Here is a 21,295-nt window from a genome sequence, read left to right on the forward strand (position 1 = left end):
TGGGGTTAAGCATGTGGATCTATTCCAGTCAGGTATTTAACGTGCTTTGTGGGCGACCAGGTAGTTTGGTGGGGAAGATGGAGCCAGGATTATTGCACCATTTTGAGCAAACACTTCCAGACTTTCCAAAAGGAATCTGACTCCTCGCTTGGATCCAAAATCCATCGACTCCATTTAATAAAAAAAATAAAAATAAAAAAAATGGTAGCTAGACAGACAGTATTTGTGCAATTTTACACCTTCTGTCTCAAATTAAAATATTTTGAGTTGCGGTGTCTGTTCTTAAGTTCCCACCCCCACCAGTAATTTTGCTCATATGTTATCCATAAATCTTGTCTATTTTAAACGTTCCAACTAATAGTTGGGCAAACGTTTAGCATAATGATATGATTAACAGAGTCCATTTTTTGGCAGCGTGGATACTGTTTTTCTTCAGCAAGCATTGCAGTTTATCCTGGTCAGAGATAGGAAGAAATTATTCCTCTTTTTGGAGGATTTTTTTTTTCTTTTAAATATGAGGATTTAGGGGTTCTGCATTCATTTTGCAGGAATATAATGTGTGATTTGGCTGGATCTTTGAAGTGGTAATATTATAAATCTTCCAATCACCGTTGCCCAATCTGTTTTAGCATTCATGTGCCTAATTTCTGTTTGTAATCTGATTACTGGCTTGAGCTGCTCCAGCTTGCAGCCTATTGCTATGCATTTACTGTACTCCCTGGGACGCGATAGCCTGACAGCTCCAGTCCTGTGCTATGAAAAATCTCTACACGATATTGCTAAGACAGGCCTAAGGGCTGTGGCTGGTGGAGAATTAGCTGCTATTGTAGTTTCTCTTTGCTGAATCCTTTGTTTGTGCAACCATGTTCAGAAATCCTTGGATCTCCAGCTATTTGGGAAATGTTAAATACTCTGAAGAGCAAGGTAAGAGTTCAAAGTAGATAGGAGAAAATGTAGTTCATTTGCGTGCTTTTAATCTCTCTCGTGTGTTTATATTTGTAAATATTGTTTGACTGGCTCTCCTGCAGCTACATTAGCTACTTTACTGATCAGTATTCAGTTAGTCACCTAGGCTATTTCATTATTTCCTAAAGGACACTTTTGAAAGATCCGATTAGATGGATCTTCTAATTAGCTTAGCTTGCTACCGATTTAGGGCCTTTAAATATACTAGATAACAGTGGAAGGTTGTATCTGATATATATATATGTTATATATATATATATATATATGTATATATATATTTAGATTCAGCATTTTTAATTTCCTACGTATTAATCTGGATATGGATAGTGGTTTTATCTGGTAGTTTGTACCTAAGGGGGGGGGGGGGGGAGCTAGACCAGCCAAATGGTTAAACTTATGAGCAAGTTTGATTTAGTAAATATACTCCTAAATACAAGTATTTAAAATGATTTTAATGGGGTTACTTATATGTTTATAATTCTTCATCGAAAGAAGGAGAAAATGCTGTTGCAATCATTTTCATTCTGTGTCTGAGGTACTGTGAGGGTTTTTTAAATTAACCGTTGAAATCAGACTGTTAAACTGATGCTTCTTTTGTGGGCTTATTTATTTTCTTTTGAAGTAGAATTGTTTTACTTTTTCTCCTGTGTTTGTATTTGATTTTAACGCTTCCATGTTATAGTGAGTAAATTTTATTGGGCTTTAATCCTCCCACATGGGGTTTAATTAGAACAGGAGGAAATGCATAAAATATCAAAACTGTGTAGCAGAACATAGTTCTCTGGTTGGGTTTTCTGTTTATTTGTGTGTGGGAAGGGAGCAGCTTGTGCTGTGAAACACGACAGAGGTTTAATAGGTTTTGGAGGCATTATGAATGTGGTGTGTATGAATATTGCAAAATGTGCTTAATGGGTAGCAAAAGTCAGAACAGCTCGTCTGCCCTGTCTTCGCAGCCCTTCTCCCTCCCTTCTCCCACTGAAGCAATGAAAGCTACTTTCTTCCCCTCTCACATCCCCTCTTTATTTTTGGCCAGGGTAGGGAGAATTTCTCTGTGGTCTACTTGTGGTTTTCATGGTGGACAGCTGTTTCAGTGCCAAAAACTATACGATGGGTGGTTATCCCGTTAGAATGGCTATAAATTCAAGGTATGCCTGGTTCTGATTAGCTAAACTGATATTGAGCTGGGCTTTTTAAATTATTGCATACTGGTCTTACAGTAATGCAAAGCTGGCCTTTTTAGAGATACTTACATTATGGAGCAGTCTTTGCTTTTTAATGTTCTAGTGTAAAATACAGTGATTTATATACCATTCGTACTGTTTTTCTTAAAATACTCTGTTTTAGCCTGACAAGATGTTTCTGTGTAATCTGCGAGCTTTATTCTCCATTTACTTGGAAAGAGAAACTGAATGTTAACAAAAACAGGAAAAAGTTGCTTATTAAAGCTGAAGAAAGCTATTAGCGAAAGTGCTTGAAATTTTTCAGTGACTTGTAGCAAATGCCTAGAAAATGTCCTTTTGCACAGCTTAGTCTCTTTATAAAGCTGTTAAAATTACCTTTTTATTTATTTATTTTTAAATCTGTGTACCTGGTGAGGTGGCAGGGGGAAAGAAGTGGAAGAGCAAAGGAGAGAGTAAAGTTTTGAAAGGCATAGAGAAAAGATACATTTTCTAAATTAAGACTCATGTTGTTAGCTATAATAAGCTTAATTAAACCCTTTTTTGCAAAAATAATAAACATCCTACCTAGATTTTAAGATGTTTTTTGCTTGCAAAGTAAATTATTTTTTTTAAATAACAACTCTACATTAAAAATGTTGTTGGCCAGTTAACTCTTCCTTGAAATAGTTAAATCTGAGTTCTGCATTACAGTAAAAGGAATGTCGCTGCTTTTGAATTGTTTTGAAGCTTTTGACTGAAAAATAAGGTGATCACTATGTCAGTGAACAGTTGTTTATTAATTTTGGGTCTTGGGATAGCTGACTTAATGCAGATGGAGACCCGAAGCCATTTGCCCATTGGGAGTACATTTTTAGTAGCTTCATGTGTTTTTTAACAGCAGTTACAGACCAGGCTGCCCTGCTTCCTGGCTAGCAGTTGTGTAAGGTCTCTTAATAGCATCAGCATTGCTGAATGGAGGCACCTGGTACTGGGAGCACTGGTCCCCCTTGCTGCTGGTCATTCACAGACCCAAGGATGATGCTTTTGACTGAAAAATTGAAGAAGTCAAACTTGGGGGGAGAGATGGGAGATTGCCTGTTGCTTGCTTTGATGCAGAGAGGTTTGGGAACTGGTGGTTTTGTAATCCACTACATCCTTCTTGAGTTTAAGGTTGTATCTCCTGTGATTTTGCTCTCAGCAAAATATGTAATGTGTTCCACTCTGACAACAAACATGTCCTAAGGCTATTCAGAAAAAAAAAATGGGAGTTTCCAAACAGTGGACAACCTTCAAAAATATTTTTGTCGTGGATGGTCTGATAATATTGCAACAAACCTTCAGCTGGGCATCTCTGATTTCTGCAGTGAATATGCAGTTTTTATAGCATTGCTAGGCTGCAGCCAAAAAGGCTCTTGCTGCTTGCTGCATTTTTCATTATCAGAGTGCTTTATAAATGTATCTACTGGCCGCTTTATAAGCAGGGAAACTGAGTCAAGCAGTTTAAATGGTAGCCTCAGGCTGCAGTGCTACACTGAATACTAGGATGAGAATAGCAGAAGCTTCACCACTTTATGGAACTGCCCATATGTTTTACTGCCTGTACTTATTTTTGAAAATGTTTGGTTTACCCCCACCTTGGGCACGCCAGCCTATGCTCCTTTGACTAGAGGCAAGGTCTTTGTACAGCCTTTGCCAGGGGAAAAGGACTATTACTGGAAACTATATAGGCTAGTTTCCTAAAAGTTCCCCATTTATTAAAGCTTCTTCACTATGTTATTTTTTTTTTCTTTCACAGATTTTGTCAAAGGAAATTCAGTTAGATTTAAACCTTCACGACTGCTCCAAAGGAAGAGAGCGTTAAGGTAAGGTCACGTTTGTCTTCCTAGTGAAGATGAGCAGCTGCATAACTGTAACTTGCAGTCATTGCTTGAATCTACACTTACTTGATGATTCTTGGTCCTCTCATAAGACCAAGCTTTGGTGGATGCTCTGAACAGTTATTGAAAACACCAGCTGCCTCCTAAATAATCGTGTAAAAATTTACAACAGGTACTGCCAAGGGAAGAGTCCTGCTCTGCACTCAGCCTCCAGCCACTGCACTGCCCCTCTTCGCTCAAAAGGCATGGACACAGTGCAGACATTTAGTGAACCAGCTTGGAAAACTGATCTGTCTGACAAATAAGGTGGCCAAAATTACTTCTCCAGCTGTGCACACAGCTTTGTCAGACCATGGGAGGGGACCTCACAGAGATGATTGGGGGGTGATGGGTCTGCTTCCACGCAGGGCACTGCTGCATCATGCCTGCAGTCTCAGGACATGGTTCCACGAGGCTGGGTAAGGTGACATAGTTCACAGTTAAGCAAGGTGGCAGGTCATGTTCCCTCTCTTTTCCCATCCTTACTCCAGCTGTTCTTTGGTTTCCACCTTCATGCTTGCTGGACTCACAAATTGCAGAGTACAGGGGAGGTTAGGGAGCTGGGAACTGCCCCTTGCCCTAGAAACCATCTGTTTGCTGGCTCACCCAGACTCACATTTGCAAGCATCCTCTCGGTGGGACTCCCCATCAGCACACACCTTTCTTCCTCAGCATTTCTGATTCCCTGCCATGCTGCATCTCTTAGCCACTGGAGAGAAAGAGAGGGAACAGGTGTAGGAGATGCATCGTCTTACAAAAGGCAGGTAGGGGAAAATCAAAATAAGACCAGGGGAGAAGGATGCAACTGTGCAGCAGATCTGTTATTTAAGAATCTAGAGAAGGCAATTCTCCTGGAGGTAGAGCAAGAGAAGAATAATGCATGCCAAGCACCTCCCTGGCAGGCGCACAAGTGGATTGTCATGTATGTCTTTCAGACACAAAATCTGAGTATATCCCATAGCTTTAACCCAGATGGCAGAGCCATGTTACTGGTGGCATTTGGATCAAACTTCTGCTTGCTTCTGGGCATGTAACTAGGTTAGTGGGACAGCTATTTAGAAACTGGATGCTGCTACTGCAGCAGATGGAGTTTTCAGATTGGAATCCCTGATGTATAGAAAGAGCTTGCACTTGGGAACCTGCAGGAGCAGTGTAATGCTGAGACTGTCAGATACTCTACTGCTGCCACATTATACTTTGTTTTTAAAGAAAAACTATTGAGGTTTGAAAAAAAATGTTGTTGTGTTTTAATGGGAATCATATGAATTCCTGAAAATTGAGGAGTATGAGTTCCTTGGCAACCTGAGGCCGAACCACATGCAAATCCCATGTGAAACAAGCTTGTTGGTTGTATTTCATGAACCATACTCACGGGCTATAGTTCAGGCAAGCAAAGGAGGAGTTGCCCTTTTAGTAGCCAGTTTTATCAGGGACTTTAAGAAGAGGACAGTCTTTCATGCTTCTAAAACCTGTTTTTATTTATTTATTTATTTTTGATTTAGAGAAACCCAAGTATGCCTTAAGTTATTTTTGTAATGAATGCTCATAGCCTAGCTGTGGAGTGCAGAAGCTCCTGATGTTGCTGGTCAGAATCTGCACCTACATTTCTAACGTGACACAAGAAATTAAGGAACATGAAGTTGAGTAGATACAGTTGAGATACTTGTAAAACAGAGCTGTTGATGAGTTTGAAGGTACAGTATACCTGGCAATCTAAGTCTGACTGACTTCATACAAGCAATTCAATTGATGATCCAAATGTTCCATTATCAGATAAACTAATAAAACAATGGAATCTCTAGCTAGCTCTCTTTGACGGAAAAAGAGAAGTCTTGTTGAGGAATTACTTATGAGCAGATACTTTTTAAAAACCCTTTTGAATAATTTCCTGAAATTATTTTTTTAAAACTACTTGGAATTACTCCAACATCATTTTGACTCAATTTAGATTCCTAATGAATGTTCTTTTTGAATATGTGACATGTCCTAAATACACCTACTTTCATTTTTAGAACTAACTTTATATATGTATCTATAAATAGGCAATTGCTTGGATTGACTGTATCATCTTCAGAACAGTGCTCTGTCCCTGAATTCTCTGTGCAAGTGAAAGCAATGTAGTTGATGCATCAGTTGAAGACATTTTTTTCTGTTGTGTAAATTTTTAAAACAAGCAATGTCACTTGTGCCAGTGTGAACAAGTGGGCATGCAAAAATGCCTCTGAAGAGGAAAAGCAAAAAATCTGTGGATAAAATGGTCGCTATGTAAAAACAGCTATTCATTAAAATAAGTGAATAACTGTTGAAAGTCTGTCCTGAGGGGAAGGAGAAACAAGGGCATAAGGGAAACTGTGAAGGGACTTTCAAAAAGTAAGTAACCTGTGATGTCATGTAGCCCAGCAAGGGTTAAATGTAAGAAGTTTGTAATTATTACAAGAACTTGAATGAAATCTGCCAGTGAGCAGAGGCTGGAAGCCACCCTCAGTACAAAGGAGGAGGGAGCTCACATGCAGGAAGAACTGGATGACCTTGAGTAATAGAAAAGGGATGTAATGTAATAATACTAAGTGCACAGTTGTACATTGGGGGCTGATAAATTTTTCTGTCACTTGCAACTGATGAAAGCAAAGCCATGGCATATTAGTTTCTCATGCAGGATTGAGCAACCTATACAGTGTAGTTATAAAAAGGCTAGCATGTTGTAGACCCCAGCACTCATCTGGTTTTCTCCATTAGATATATATATCTAGATATAGATAAAAATACAATAATGCTTTCTCCATTAGAATTCCTGGTTTTGCAAGACGCTAGTAAGACCCAGCTCTGGAATCAAGACTTTCCAATTCTGATCACCATATACAGAAAAAAAGATTAGTTAAAATTGAGAATAAGTAGAGAATATTTTTAAAGATGGTCAATGAAATGGAGAGCCTGCCTTGAGGAAACTGAGTAGATGTGAAAAGCTTCTGTTAAAAATAAGTAAGGTAACCAAGTACACTGGCAAGAGAACAAACGCATGTAAACCCAGTGAAAGACATTTAGGCTATGAGTAAAGGCTCTCTAGCTTCAGAGTCCCTGGAACAATTTGAATGAAGGGCGAGGGGAAACCTAATTAGTTTATAATACCTGAAAGTTTGTCGAAGATCCACAAGCAATCCAATAATGTCATTCTTTTATCCAACCAATGGACTAGTAACAGTCCTGATTCTGTATGGTTTTATCCTTGGAAATTCATGTGACGCAGGCACGGTGGTGGATATTAGTGCACAGTTAATTTAAACAGGGATTTTGCTTTATGAGTGAATGTTGGGAGTGCTGTGTTAATGGAAACTTGAGGTATTGCACTGTTGTCACAAGCATTACAGAAGCAATCAGAGATGCTGCCAAATAAACCCCAGGTATTCAAAAGTTCTAAGTTGGGTCCCTCAACACTTTGAGACAAGTCTTAAGTAATACAAATGTTTTGACAAAATAGATTTTGATTTATGGCCGTAGTGCAGTCTTATTCACATTTTTCAAAGTCATCCTCAGCCAAAAGGAGTAGAAACTGGTTTCAGATGGAAACTGCTAGTCCCTCAACCTCGGGGTTCTCAGTAAGAAAATAACATACTGTGAGGCTGAAAAAAGCCATGAGTGCTTGCAATGTGGGGTTAGGCACATGAAAACTTACAGTTAATTGTCTCAGTCTTTGCCCAGTCTCAGATGACACATGCACCCATTTGCTTGTGGCCACTACATGATGCATATTTTTTAAGTTCCATTAAAGTGTTTTCACCCTGGATGGATGCAGTCTCCTGTAATGGACAGCTTATTGCCACTATTAATCTTCTATTTGCTGTTGCTGTTCTATGGAGGCTAGCATTGCTTCTCTTGGCAGCACCTGGAATAATTTCTTTAAGTGCAGTTCTTGGAGACAATTTGCAGCAGGTGGCATGGTGCCTGGATGTGACACAGCCCGGTTTCCTTATGGACATTTCAAGAGTTTAATTCTCACCACAATGTCTTCTTACAAGGGAAGATTATTTGTAAATGATTAAGAAGCAAATACTTCTTGGAGTTAATGTAAAATATTATCGGTCGTTGTATTTAAAACTGTTTTCAATGAGAAATATTCATCTGGAATGAGTAAAAGAAAAAAAAAAGGCAATTTCTTCTTTTCTAACAAATATCCTTGATGAAAGGGTATTCAGCTGCTTAAAAATAAATAAATAAATAAAAATTGTCCTAAGAAAGGATTTTCCAGTAGTAAGGCTGTGTAATTTATCTTATCAGAATGACAGCAACTTGTACAGCGCATCACTTCCATGGTAAAATGAAGAGCCTAGAATCACTGTGGGGATTTATATGTTAAACCTGTCTACATAATTTACTGAAGATCTTAAGACTAGTACATTTTTTTCTATGCCTGATCGGGGTACATTGGAAGTCATAATGGCAGAATACAGCAGGTCTTCATCCATTTTTAATAAATGGAGAATAGATTTAATTTTATTTACCCATGAGGAGAAACACTCTTTCCAAAAAAAAAAAAAGTCATTGTAGACAGTTAGCATCTGCCATAGACCATCACACCACTTCCATTTGAGAGTTGGAATTTGTATGTTTAATGAACATATTTAAAGAGATTTTTATCTTATCTAAATAGGCATTTTTTTCTGTTCTGAAGTGATAAAGTATAAAACTGAATGACCTGTTCGTATCAGTGTATTATGAGCCGAATAATATCCAGAGACCAGAGCAGTAACAACAGGGCAGTCATGCAGAAGGCTTCTAGGTGTAGTGTGCATACAGTACTAGATCTGATGACATATGTTTTAGTATTTATGGAGAATCATTCTATGTAGATTATTTCAAATGTAATTACTAGTAGAGCATTTTGAAAGCAGTCTCTGGTCAGTAATTTAATGCAAAAATGTGTCATAGTCAGTTCCAAATAAGTTTCAAATTATGTTAGGTTTGGCTTCGTGAGTTTCTTGGGGTTGTTTCTTATTTCGTTCTTATGGAAAGTATTTTCTTCAGTATCTCTGCTAAAATATCTTGCAGTAAATTGGTTACATCTTGGCTTTATTTGATTTGTAGCAGAAACAGCCACAGTTCTGTAAACCAGATGTTGCTTTCAGTTTTCAGAAGGAGTTCTCATTTGAAGATAAAGAAGAACTTGCAAACAGCACAAAGGATATTGATGCTAATCTCTTAGCAGTACTTCCAAAAGGTAGGTAAGGGAGACATGTTATGAACACAAGTGGTAATTTAACAGCGTATGAAATTTAGTTTATTCAAGTGCACAGCACAGTTAAAATCACTTGAGCACAGCTGTTTTGTAAATGGGTTTTCCTTGTGAAGTATGATAGGGGATGAAATGGGATGGATCACAATGCTCTTTTATAAGGCTTTGTTATGTCCCTGCTTCAAAAGGCTCGGTTTTGTTTAGCTAGTTTTAAATAGGTTAAAAAGTGGTTGAAATTCAAAACTTCAGAGAGGTGATCCAAGTAGATTAGTACTGAATTCAAGGACGTTAACTTGGCTTGCAGTCGTAGCTCTTTCCAGTCACCCTCAGTGGTTGGTAGAATCACTGTTTACACGAGTAACTGACGACACACAGAATTTTAATCTTGCATGTGCTACATAAGGTACATATTGTTGTTAATGAGACCATTTTGGAGAAAAGTAGACCAGCAGTATTCCCAACACTCTTATGACTAACTCTTTTAAACAATACAGCAGGTGGGTTGTGGCTAGCTTTGTGACTTGAGCCATCCAAGAAATTTTGTTTACAGTAGGTAGTAAATTTCACAATAGCCCAATTATTCTAGAACTGGAAGCTCTAACATAACATTGTCTACAAGCAAGAAAAATAACACAAATATCCTGTCCCTCATTAGATATTTTTCTCTTTAAACTACTAAAGAAATAATGCAGTTGGTTTTTGTGCATTTTGGGGTACATTTTGTTAGTTTTCAAATTTCAATATTACCTTGAATAACTTCGAAAGAAAACATTACTGCCATCTTTATCTTCTGATGCAGTTGAGGGAGAGGAGAGAATTGAAATTCTCTTGAATTATTTAGAGGAAATCACAATCTGCTTGGAAGTAGTTATTGACCAATAAAGGATGGCATTTTTAGGAAGAGCTCCATGTAAACAGCATAAAGATATTCCATTTGCTCAGGCACATTGTAGATCTTGGAACATTGATTAGAACTCTGTGTTCTTTTAAAACTGATGGTATTTACCCTTTTCACACAAAATACAGGGCTGGATGCACTAATCCCAGTGAAACAGAACTAACTGGCTTTCTCTTTTGCGTCATTTGTTGCAGCTTACTTCTTCCAACATAACATTTAAGTAATGTGCTTGCTTTTGTAGTATAATCATTACAAATGTTTAGAAGGAGATTTCATTGGCATAGTGGCATAGAATAAAATTATATGCATTTATACAGTACAGACTACATGAGAGCACCAGCCAGAAAGAATAAATAGCCCCTCATTACTCCGTATGCTTAGCTTCACAGTCATGCTGGCCAAGATGAGCAAGCAGTAAGTTAATTGTGAGAGCCTTCACTTGAAAAATTTTCTCCGTAAGTCGCTTCTCAGTGAGCTAGTTTCTATTCCAGGATGTCTCTTCTTTTCCTAAGAAATTATTCTTGTAATAAAGGCATCAGTCTAGACTCCAACAGAAGTTAGTAACGGAAGCTGATGGTTACATTACTTGAGTCCAAGCACTTGTGAAAATCGAGGCTATTTGCCTCATCCAGGGGTTAACTTTGGTCCACATTTGCATGTGCTGGAAAATGAGAGGAGTATATTTAATTTTCAGCTGACAGGGACTGAACTAAAGTTCAGAGTCTAGCACATCACTGCCTGCAATTAAGCATTAAGTGTATTAGCATACCTCTGCTTGCATAAACAGAAGGTAAAAGCTTCCCCGGGCTAGTTTGTAAACTGTCACCTCTTCAGGTGGGGAGAGGAGAAGAAAGGAACAAGATTGGTGTGTTAGATTTTCCTCAAAATTAAAATGTTTATACCTGTGTTGCAATGGTTATTTATGATTTCTGAGGAAGCATGCCTGTGCCAGGTACATTTTGATCCACCTTTATACAGACTTTATAAACCTATACCTGTGAGCAAGCTTTATAAACGTGTATCCCCACCCTCTGCTAGAGACATTTGGAAAGCTTGACTCGGTTTTTAAAGCTTGTGTATTTAAAAATAAAATTTACATGTGTTGGAACGTCTGCAACTTTATCAACATGTGTCTGCTCTGCTATTATCAAAGAGGGCTTCCAGCAAAAACATATTTATATTCTGAAAGATTTTCTGAATTCTGTAAGAAATCTATCACTTTAAGAATTTTATGAAAAAAAAAAAATCCTTATGAGGTGCACTCCAAATGTACTTTTTGTTATTATGATGGGATGAGACATGGAACAATTCTGATTTTGCTAAATATCTGGTCTGACAAGGTAATTGTAGGCCTACTCAGTTACTGTAGACCTCTGAAGGTCTACAGTTACCGCAATTACCATGCCTCTTGACAGTCTGCATTAGAGGATATCCTACCACAGCAACCTGCTCTGCATTCTGAAATAAAGTTTGAAGCCCAGGGCTGTTCCTAAACTGCTGTGGTTCTTCCTCTTTCCCTTTACCATACTGACCAACAATGCTTATGAAGTGTTGGCATGAAGCATCTTCGATAAGGAGCTGTTACTGTGAAACAAATTGTTATAAGCTTTTTAGTCTTTTCTTGTGTGCTGTATTAGAATCATGTTTGCTGAATCAGATCTTTGTGCTACCTTTTAGGTAGAGGTGTTATTATTCTTTACGTTGTCATGGATGTCTTCGAGATGGTATGGGTTTCTGATGGTAATGTGGAAAACCATTCATGAACAGATTGGAAGCTAGCACCAGCTTATTCAAACTGCAAACCAAAAAAGAAAAACCTGATCACCTTAGCATGCAAGGGCCAACCAAAGTCCTTGCGACAGAAACTTTTCCAACCAGCTTTCATGATTTAAAGTCCTACATTTTATTTAGCAAAAATAAATCACTAAAGTAGTATAAGACTTCGTGCATTTTTCTTTTTTTGTTTTTGTATGTGAGTTTTTTTCTTTTTGGTTTGTTTTTTTTTTTTCTTTTTTTTTTTTTTTTTCATTGTATAGTTGAAAAATATTACTGAAACTGTTTTCACAACAAAAGCTCTGCCGATATCAGCCAACCTAGCTGAAATTACTGTCTGGAATCTCAAGTGTGGAAAAAGTGTAAGGCAGTCTAGAGTAGTCCCTTGCTATTTTTGTCCCATCTTGTTTGGGAAGGTGTTGGAGAGATGCTTCATGAGTCCAGTGCTCTTTTTAGGACTGCAGAGCCGTAGTAGAATCTCTGGAACTTCAGCTAACACGTAGTGGGAGGGTGTTGAACTAATGCTGCTGGGAGCTCTTCAGAAATTCCAAATATCTTGTGTGTGAATGACTTATAGGCAAGTTTCCTTTTTTTGAGGAAAATAAAAAGATTGATTTACATGAAGCTCAGTTTATGAGCTTGACTAAAACTGTGTAAAAGGCCTGTTCTCTGGTGGTTTTAAGGACCATATAAATTGGTGACTAGGGAAGAGAAGTGATCGGGGTTTGGATGGCATGTGGTTTTATTAACTGCGAGCTATGGAGGTCTTTGACCTGTCTGAAGTGGCAGAACAATTATAGGTTTTGTTTTAACCATTTTACGTATGTACAGGCAACAGAAAAACCCTAATATCCAGAGGACAGACTTAAACAGAAGTAGGTTTGGCAGAGGTGAAAGCAAAGTATTCGAGAAATCATTTCCTTCAGTGTGAACGTGAGACGGCTGGTTTCACATGGATAAAGTCTTTGTTTAATACGGTTCCACTGCTAGCACAGCTGAGTAGGCAGGGCAGCAGTGGTAACGAACCGTTTATTGAGAGAAAAGTCCATGAAACGCAGTGTAAGGGCTCATCTTTGCTTTAATCGTGGTTCAGGATGCAAATTTTCCATTGGCCAAGTCCAGTTCCCATCTGTCTCCAGCAATCTCTACATGGAGCTTGCTGGCTTTCAGTTTGCAGGTCAGCTTGGTGAATAGTGTAGGCTTCAATCCGCATTGCTGCAGGTGCTTAAGGTAGGTATGGAAGAGGTAACCCCATGGGTTAGCTCTGAAGTATCTAGCTACTCTGTGCTGCTAGTCACATCAAATGTGTACATCATAGATTTTTCATTGCATGATAACAATCAGTTTGACTAACCTGGCTTGAAAACTTCAAGTGGATAGTTTTAGTCTATTCTGTAAAACTGTAGACTGGCATTTTTTCAGAGTGCCCCAGATGATTTTTTCCCCTGTGTATCCTGTGTTCCCTGTAGGCATCCATCTGTAGCCTCCGGTGCTGTATTAATACCTCACTCATTTGCTTCTCTGAGTAGTCATGATGAGAATCCATTCAGCCTTGCTGGTCAAAGGCATTTTACCTGGAGTCCTAGTGGCTTTTCAGCACGTAAGGGTTATATGACAGCCAATGTTAACGGCACCTATACTGTATCTATCACTAACTGTATCTAGCACTATGATGTGCAAGCACTGATAATGACTACAGAAAACTGCCTGGGTGTGTGGCAGCTCAGCTGAAAACCTTAGATTTGTCCATAAACTCTAACAGTTCAGAAGGATAGGGAGAGAAACTGCACCTGACCTTTAAAAGGGTGGTGTTTCAATAATGTTTAACTTAAGTATCTAGAGCTATGAAGTCCAGTAGGGAATAGAGCTGATAGAATTACTTTTACACTGGTGTGGTCTTCTAGACTCTCCTGAGTCAAGTGTTTCTGATGGCAGTCTTGGGCTGATTTATCAGGCTGTAGACTATGGAGTTTGCATTCATTTTTGATCCCTGGGTAAACAGGATCAGAAATCTAGAGATGCATTGCGTTAAAATAGCTTTAGCTTTTGGCTGAAAAAACAAACAAAAAAAGCAAACAAGCAAAAAAAAGCACACCTTTTGGCACCACGTCTTTGCTAAGGCAATGACATTTAGGGGACTTTTGGCATTCCCAGCCCCGCTTCAATCCGCTGCATCCCTTGACAGCTTGGATGGTTTCTCTTCCTGGTGGTAAGAGATCACACCACACTTGTTTACGTAGCACTCACTGCTCCAGTGTGGTTTGCGAACATCACTGATAACCACGAACATATGTATATACATAGGGATTACCTCATCTATCATGCCTCCTGCTGGTTCACTACTGTTTGGTGAACTGTGACAGCTGTCTGCTGGCACATAACACCACCTAACAGTTTAGGGCAAGAGAGGGAAAGTATGTCCAACTAAAGCTGAAAGGGAAAACCAGCAGAGTAGAAATGCAGAAATATTATGAGAGGACATGGTAGTTTGCACAGGCTTTCTCCAGCCATGAGCCACTTGCGGGGGGGAAAGTAAGGAATAAGGGACACTGTTTCTCTCTTTAAACATGGTCACCAATCTTTGTGTACACAGGTTAAGCAATAACTCCATACTACCTGGTTTGGAAGCAGTTACTGTAGCGTGTAAGCTTGGTGTTACCTAATCAAAATATAACTTGTCCAGTTTACACTAGATCTCAAAAACTGCTCAGGTGGCATAGGAAATTCTAGCATAGCCTGGAAGTACTTGGAGGACTCCTTGGTGCCCATGTGCTTAATGCACTTGTGACAGCAAGCTTAGTAAACTACCAAAGACAGAGGTAAATGCTTGTTACCAGACAAATACTATGAGAAACCTCTTAACCTTTTTGACTGTTCCTTCTTATTCTGAAGTATTTTAGCAAGTTTCTTTGAGTTTCTGAAACTTAGTGGCTTATAAACTGTATAATCTTTTGTTGTCTCAGTTTCAGAATTAAGAAAACTGTTTGAACCAAACAACCAAGATTTTTTGGAAATGAAAAGGTAAAAAAGAAAAAAGTCTTTGGCCCATAAAACAAAACACACAGCTTGTTTTGTTTCCTCCTCTTAGAAACTCTCCCCTCAAATCTTCAAAGATACTTGACTTCACATTTTTCAAATCTTTTTCAGAAAAGAGAGAATAGCTAGACGCTTAGAAGGAATTGAAAATGATACGCAACCTATGCTTCTACAAAACTGCCCAGGGTCAGTTACACACCGTTTACTAGAAGAGGATACACCAAGGTATATGCGTGCAACTGATCCATACAGTCATCACTTAGGTAAGTAGTATATATAAGTCAATCTTCTGTTGCTAAATTACTTGTTTTCTACCCCTATCATACATTCAGTACACAGAGAAGAGTCTTATAGAACAGCTGTGATCAGATTTTTTTTTAATGTCTTTTAGTTCTATGGGTGTCTTATTTGAAAAAGGTCAATTATATACATTGCTTTACAAGAATAATTTGCTGTGAGACTTTTAGAGGATTGTGACTCATACACAATCATTTTTATGTGTTTTTGGAGACTACAGTGCAGAAGTGTAATGTATATGTGCAGTCACTAGTACATTTTGATTCGCAAGAAAATGGAAAGCGCTTAGTCCACTTCATGTAAAGGGTGGGTATGGTGTATGTGGTAGAGTTTGGGGATGGATTGGCCTATATTTGTTGTACTTTTGACAGGAAGATCAAATGAAGAGGAGGAAACCTCAGATTCTTCTGTAGAAAAACAACCCAGGTCATCCAGATACCGAGCAGAAATCACAGGAGGAAATACAGAGTCCTTGTATACAGGAAACATGGATACCCACGAACTAGAGTCTAAAGCAGAAAGAATAGCTAGATACAAGGCAGAGAGGCGGCGCCAGCTGGCAGAAAAATATGGATTATCTCTTGATTCTGATTTGGATTCTGACTACTCGTCTAGATATACACGGGCAAGGAAAGATCCTGACAGTTTGGAAAGAAAGGGAGTGAAAAGTGAAAGGCAAGATGATGAAAGTAAGGACTCTAGTTCCTTGTATTCATCCAGGACTGAGGTGAAGGAGTCAAAGAGTGTGATTTCTGAATCCAAGGAGTACTCCAGGCATGAAAAAGATGGTATTCCAGCTAAAGAAGAGCTCTCAAATGAAAAGAGTGATAAAAAGGCAGATGATGATAGTGCCATTAGGCAGGCTTCTGACCCATTAGCAACATTGGATAGTTCTGTCTCTCATACCCTTTCTGGACGAGAATCTTCCTCTTATAATGAAGTGCCAATATCACCAAAGCAAACCCCCAGAGAGTCCCTTTCTTCACCAAAGCGGGCAGCCTCACCAATCCATTTGCAGAATGACCAGCCCTTGCACAGTAACATCAGACAAAGGTAAGCATGACTTGTTTTGCTTGGTTATACAATTTGCTTGTTTAACTTATTCACCTTCTGCAGCAGCGTCTATACTATTTATGAGAATATATTTATTGCCCTTGAAGAATGCATTTATTGGGTTTTGAATGGAATTATAGAATGGTTTGAACTGGAAAGGACCTTAATGACATCTAACTCCAACCCCACTTCCACTAGACCAGGCTTCCCAAAGCATTCAGCCTGGGATGGGGCATCCACAGCAGTCTGTCCCAGCAGGGGCATCCCTGGGCAGTCTGTCCCAGTGCCTCGCCACCCTCTGAGTAAAGAATTTCTTCCTAATGTCTAATCTAAATCTCCCCTCTTTTAGTTTTAAGCCATTCCCCCTTGTTCCATCACTACACTCCCTGACAGAGTCCCTCTCCAGCTTTCCTGTAGGCCCTCCTTAGGTACAAGGTCTCCCGGGCCCTTCTCTTCTCCAGGCTGAACGACCCCAACTCCCTCAGCTTCTCTTCCTGGCAGAGGTACACCAGCCCTCAGCAATACAGTCTCAGGCTGGTTTGGTTGGATTTATTGAATTTCAGATACAAGGAAGCAGATATCTGTATTTCTGTGATCAGTTATGCGCTTGACTTACCTTTATACTTACAGAATGTACGCTAAAATTAGGTCCTCTTGGGAGAGTGGAATAACTGATGTTTAAGATATTTATACAAACTAGAAATTGAAGCAGGTACGGTTCTAAATCTTTGTTTTTTCCCCATTAATTATTATAGCAAGCCTTTATCTTTTTTCACGTGTATCCTGTAATTGTTTGGTCAGGGTTTCCAAGTTAAGGCAAGTTGTTTGTCAATGAAGATTTGAATAGCTTTATGACAGTTTCTGCCAAGATAAAACAGGTCTCAGAGTTAAAAACTGAAAAGTATCTTGGGTTAGTTGAAAGAATAGACAACTTGTTTTCCTGCTGTGATATGTAAAAACCCTCTTGAACTGTGACAGTTGATCTCTCAGATTGTATCAGGGTGTAGGTGTGAAGGGGCAAAGGGGAGAATTAAAATTCCACGCTGAAATTGGAAAACATAGTCTCCCTCATGGTATGCTAAATTATTTCAGATTCAACTAATTTAATCCAGCAATAGAGTAGCCAGATTTTTCCAAGAGAAGAAAAGCTTTCACTAATTTCACATTGTAGCTCCATGTGGTAATGCAAAAGCAAACTATCAAGGTGTTACAATAACTGAAAAACAGTGCTTCACGAAGAATTTTTAAATCATATGATTTTCTTTAAATCTGATTCTTCAATTTCTAGATCATTGCATATTCGAAAAATAACAGGTGTACAAAGAAGATATGTTGGAGTGTTGCAGTCAAAAATGATACCAGTTGTGGTAGGAATTCCACTGCAAACACATCTCCATCATGCAGAGACTTGCTGACAGTTTCTGAACAGAAGTGTTTCTAAACTGAGATGAACTGGCATAAGCTGAAAAGTTTAGACTTTCTTCCATCTTAACCACAGAAGCAGTGAGCTCAGAAACAAGCTACCTTGACTGGTCTTCTATATCCTTTCCATCAAAATCACGAAAGCTGATTCTTCTTTAAAAGTCATTAAATGGTTACAGCTTTTCTTATTAACTCCCTTAAAGTTTGAATGAGGAAGCAAGCTTCCACGTCAAAGTTTAACAACCTGGTGGATCGATCAAATCACCTAATCACCAGTGCTTGTAAACTGCTGAAAGGTACTTTCGCTTTCTTTTTTTTAATTTCACTTTATTGAGTAGGACACACTGCTGAGAGTCTTCTAATATTTTTTTCATATCCTCTCATTATTCAGGTGATTTATAATCCTGCTCACCTTCTTTAGCATGTGTATGAGATATGCAAGGTCACCCACAGAACTGAGAACAGAGTTGTACTGAAACTCGTTGAGCTGACTGGGTTATTCCAGACTCCAGAAAACTTGTCTCTGAAGCAGCCTCAACTCAAATACTACAAAATACTATTCCTTAGCTTCAGACAGTCAACTTGAGATAAATCTCTTGACTATTCCAAATACTGAAAGGAAGGGGCATTGAAAATTGGGAGGAAGTGTTTTGGCTGGTTCAGTCTTAGTTTTATAAGATGTTTTCTTTGTTTTATAAGGTGAAGGAAGGGACCAAGTTTTTAGCCTTAGGAAATCAAAGAGAGCAGCCTATCAAACTTTATAGCTGAGAATGTGTCTGCTCCAGTGTAAAAGGGGATTTTATTTTCTTTGCTTTCATAAAGCAACCATAGTCTTCCATTTCCGTAAAGGGAAACCAATGAGACGTAGAACAATGAAATGCATTGTAGATAATTTTCTCTTCCAGCTCAGGAGAAGTTAGGCTGCAAGCAGAATTGGTAGGGTGGCAGCTGTCCTGGCGAAACAGTGTACTGGCTGTAGAGAACCACCTCAATGAGCTCATTCAGAGATGAACTTACAGAAAGAAGGCAGGTATCTTTAAAAAGCTCTTTTCACTTTTAAATTTTGCTTTTTGAAGAGCAAGGATTTGTTCTCATGAAGCAATTTACCAAAATCCGTGCCTTAAAGGAATCAGAGCTAGCCCAGTGTGCTTTTCTGTTGCAGCCCTATAAACCAGTTACAAATTCAGACCGAGCAGGGCAGAAGCATTATCACATCATTCACTAATTCCATCAGCTTCTTTTTAAAGCTCCCACCTCAGGCATTACCTCTTTCTATGATAAAAGGTACTGCAAAAGTTGGGCTGAAGAGAAATACCTAAGGAAGCAGTCTTTTTAATGGGGACATACTTATTCATTTGTTGGAAGTTATATGTCCCTGTGAGATCTAGTGCTGTGTGAAGCACCATGGGATCAGTTGTGCTTGGCAAGAGCTGGAGACAGGCCCCATCTGCAAGGTTTTTCTTTTTGGGGGGACTTAGTTGTTTTCCCCTTCCAGGTAATAAAGTGGTAAACTCCATTTTAGGGTGGGTCCTGCTGTTAGCACATTTCCTGAGATTAAACCAAACAACTCCATCCCTTTTATAGTGTGGTTGGTTTTCACTTAAGCTGCTCTGCAGAAGTTCTGTACTAACAAATGAGAGACTGGGGCAAAAGCAGTAGAAAGAAAGTGGAGCTTACTACAGTTCTGGCTACATTATCACTAAATCATATTCTTTCTAGATAAGGCTTGGGTCAGTATTTGTGTAAAACAGGTTTCCCTCAACTGCTGCCTTTCATACATTTTAAAGGAAACCATCTGCACCTGCAAAAAGACATGGTGTAGCTCTTACAGCAGCTGAAAGCTTGAATTTAGGGTTTGGTTTCTTGTTCAGATACACGTGTAGACATGAGGTGGTATTTTAAAGGCCAAGTTGCCAAAAATCCATTCTTTGTTTTAGCGCCCTGACAACTTACTGTGCTAGTGTGCATCCACTGTGATGCTCAGAGATTTACAGATAACCCTGGGAAACACTTGTTCCTGTTTCCGAATAGTAAAGCAGTCATTACCTGGTTCCACGTGGTCTGTTTGAAGTCAATGTCTCTTATAGGGCCAATTGCACAAGCACAATAAATCTCTATTTCCACATGGGTACCAGTTTGACAGCAGCTTCCCATCATACATGTGGCAAAATCGGTTTTGTTAAATTTTAGTTTGCTGAATTCAAACTGGAAAATGAATGCAGCTCAGTAAGCATAGAAGCTTTATGCCTTCGGTCTTCCTATGATTTCAGTCTCCTACGTATCAATAATCAATCTTACTGTCTATCATTGCAAAGACAACAAAGTGCTGAGGAAGTAGCAGTTGACATTTTGTACAGTTTGCTGCTGAATAAAGCGGCTGATTAAATTCAAAACATGGCTGGCATTCTTCTGACTGCTCTCTTCAAAGGATGAATGATCAAATACAAATAATCCCTGCTTGCGCCCTGCCCACTATAAAATGTGCCAAAGTACACGGTAAGAAGCAAATGGGAAGTTTGCTTTCTACTGAGCAATTTCAGCTACTGGGCCAGCTCCTGGTAAAGCTCCTGTGAATACCTCCTGCTTGGTCAGCTCCTCTAAGGATTCAAAACATTTGGGGAAAGAAAATGGAAGTTGTGTCTACAGTTGGTGGTTGGCTTTATGCTGAGCTTGATTGGGATTTGGTGACAGCTGTGGGTGAGTCCTCAAATTCAACAGTTAATTTGTTGCAAAACAATTTATCTTAAGAAACTCTGATTTGATCTTTTCCAACTGTTCTTATTAAATGACTGTCTAATAAAAACTGAAGTAGAGTACCTGCAGCTCAATTCGACATTTGGTGGGATTTTGGATGCCAAACGGCTCTGGTGTAATGTAAGGAGTTCCTTCAGAGTCAGCTACATGTAATGGGAAGCAGCCTGCCCTGTTGTCACCTCCAGGGGGTTGTTTGTAAACACGAGTGTGGCTGGGCAGGCTGTGGTTGGAAGGATAAAAGCACTCACCAGGACCTGCTGTTCATAGGGGCTGGGAATTAAAACGGGCAGGAGGAAAGCATTCGAGACACTACGGGTAGGGAGCCCACAACTGCTGTTTCCTGTAGGGCTCCCTACCCTACAGGAAACAGTAGGGTAGGGAGCCCTACAGGATTGAGTTGAGTCTGCAGTGCCTTTGTTTCCTTTATAGGAAACAAAGGCACTGCAGACTATAGGGTTGAGTCTGCAGTGCCTTTGTTTCCTTTTTGCCTTTAAATCTAGTGAGGAAACGGGATGAAATCAAGACCAGATCGAGTTTGGGGATTATTCTGCCTGTTTCTTAAGCTTTTTGTTTCCCCAGTCGTGCAGTGACACAGCACGTCTTACCTGATGGGTCTCAGAGCTCACAGGGTTTGCGTTGCTGAAGCTGCCGTGTTATGGTGTCATAAAATGAGGGAGGGATTCCAGCTGTTCCAGAGAACTTCTTAGGAAGTATGATAGAGCCGTATAAATTTATAACTTCATTAAATTCATATTAATTCTTTGTTTTGGACCCAGCAGGTTATGAAAGGCTT

General features: G+C 39.2%; 1 protein-coding gene across 32 annotated transcripts in view; it reads left to right on the top strand.

Moving 5' to 3' along the window:
- The window catches only part of SVIL (supervillin), a 137,793-nt gene that overhangs the window by 65,464 nt on the left and 51,034 nt on the right, over nucleotides 1-21,295 (top strand). For 29 of the 32 annotated variants that reach the window (XM_038175027.2, XM_072033739.1, XM_072033741.1 and 26 more), the window contains 5 exons: nucleotides 3,922-3,988; nucleotides 9,163-9,254; nucleotides 14,904-14,961; nucleotides 15,088-15,239; nucleotides 15,645-16,326. In XM_038175027.2, the coding sequence (XP_038030955.1) occupies nucleotides 14,954-14,961; nucleotides 15,088-15,239; nucleotides 15,645-16,326 (842 nt within the window). In that variant the 5' untranslated portion in view covers nucleotides 3,922-3,988; nucleotides 9,163-9,254; nucleotides 14,904-14,953. Of the gene's footprint in view, nucleotides 1-848; nucleotides 925-3,921; nucleotides 3,989-9,162; nucleotides 9,255-14,903; nucleotides 14,962-15,087; nucleotides 15,240-15,644; nucleotides 16,327-21,295 lie in introns of those variants that run through there. The other 3 variants (XM_038175019.2, XM_038175029.2, XM_072033750.1) reach the window with 3 other exon arrangements.

The sequence above is a fragment of the Anas platyrhynchos genome, chromosome 2 (genome assembly GCF_047663525.1).
Source record: "Anas platyrhynchos isolate ZD024472 breed Pekin duck chromosome 2, IASCAAS_PekinDuck_T2T, whole genome shotgun sequence".
NCBI lineage: Eukaryota > Metazoa > Chordata > Aves > Anseriformes > Anatidae > Anas > Anas platyrhynchos.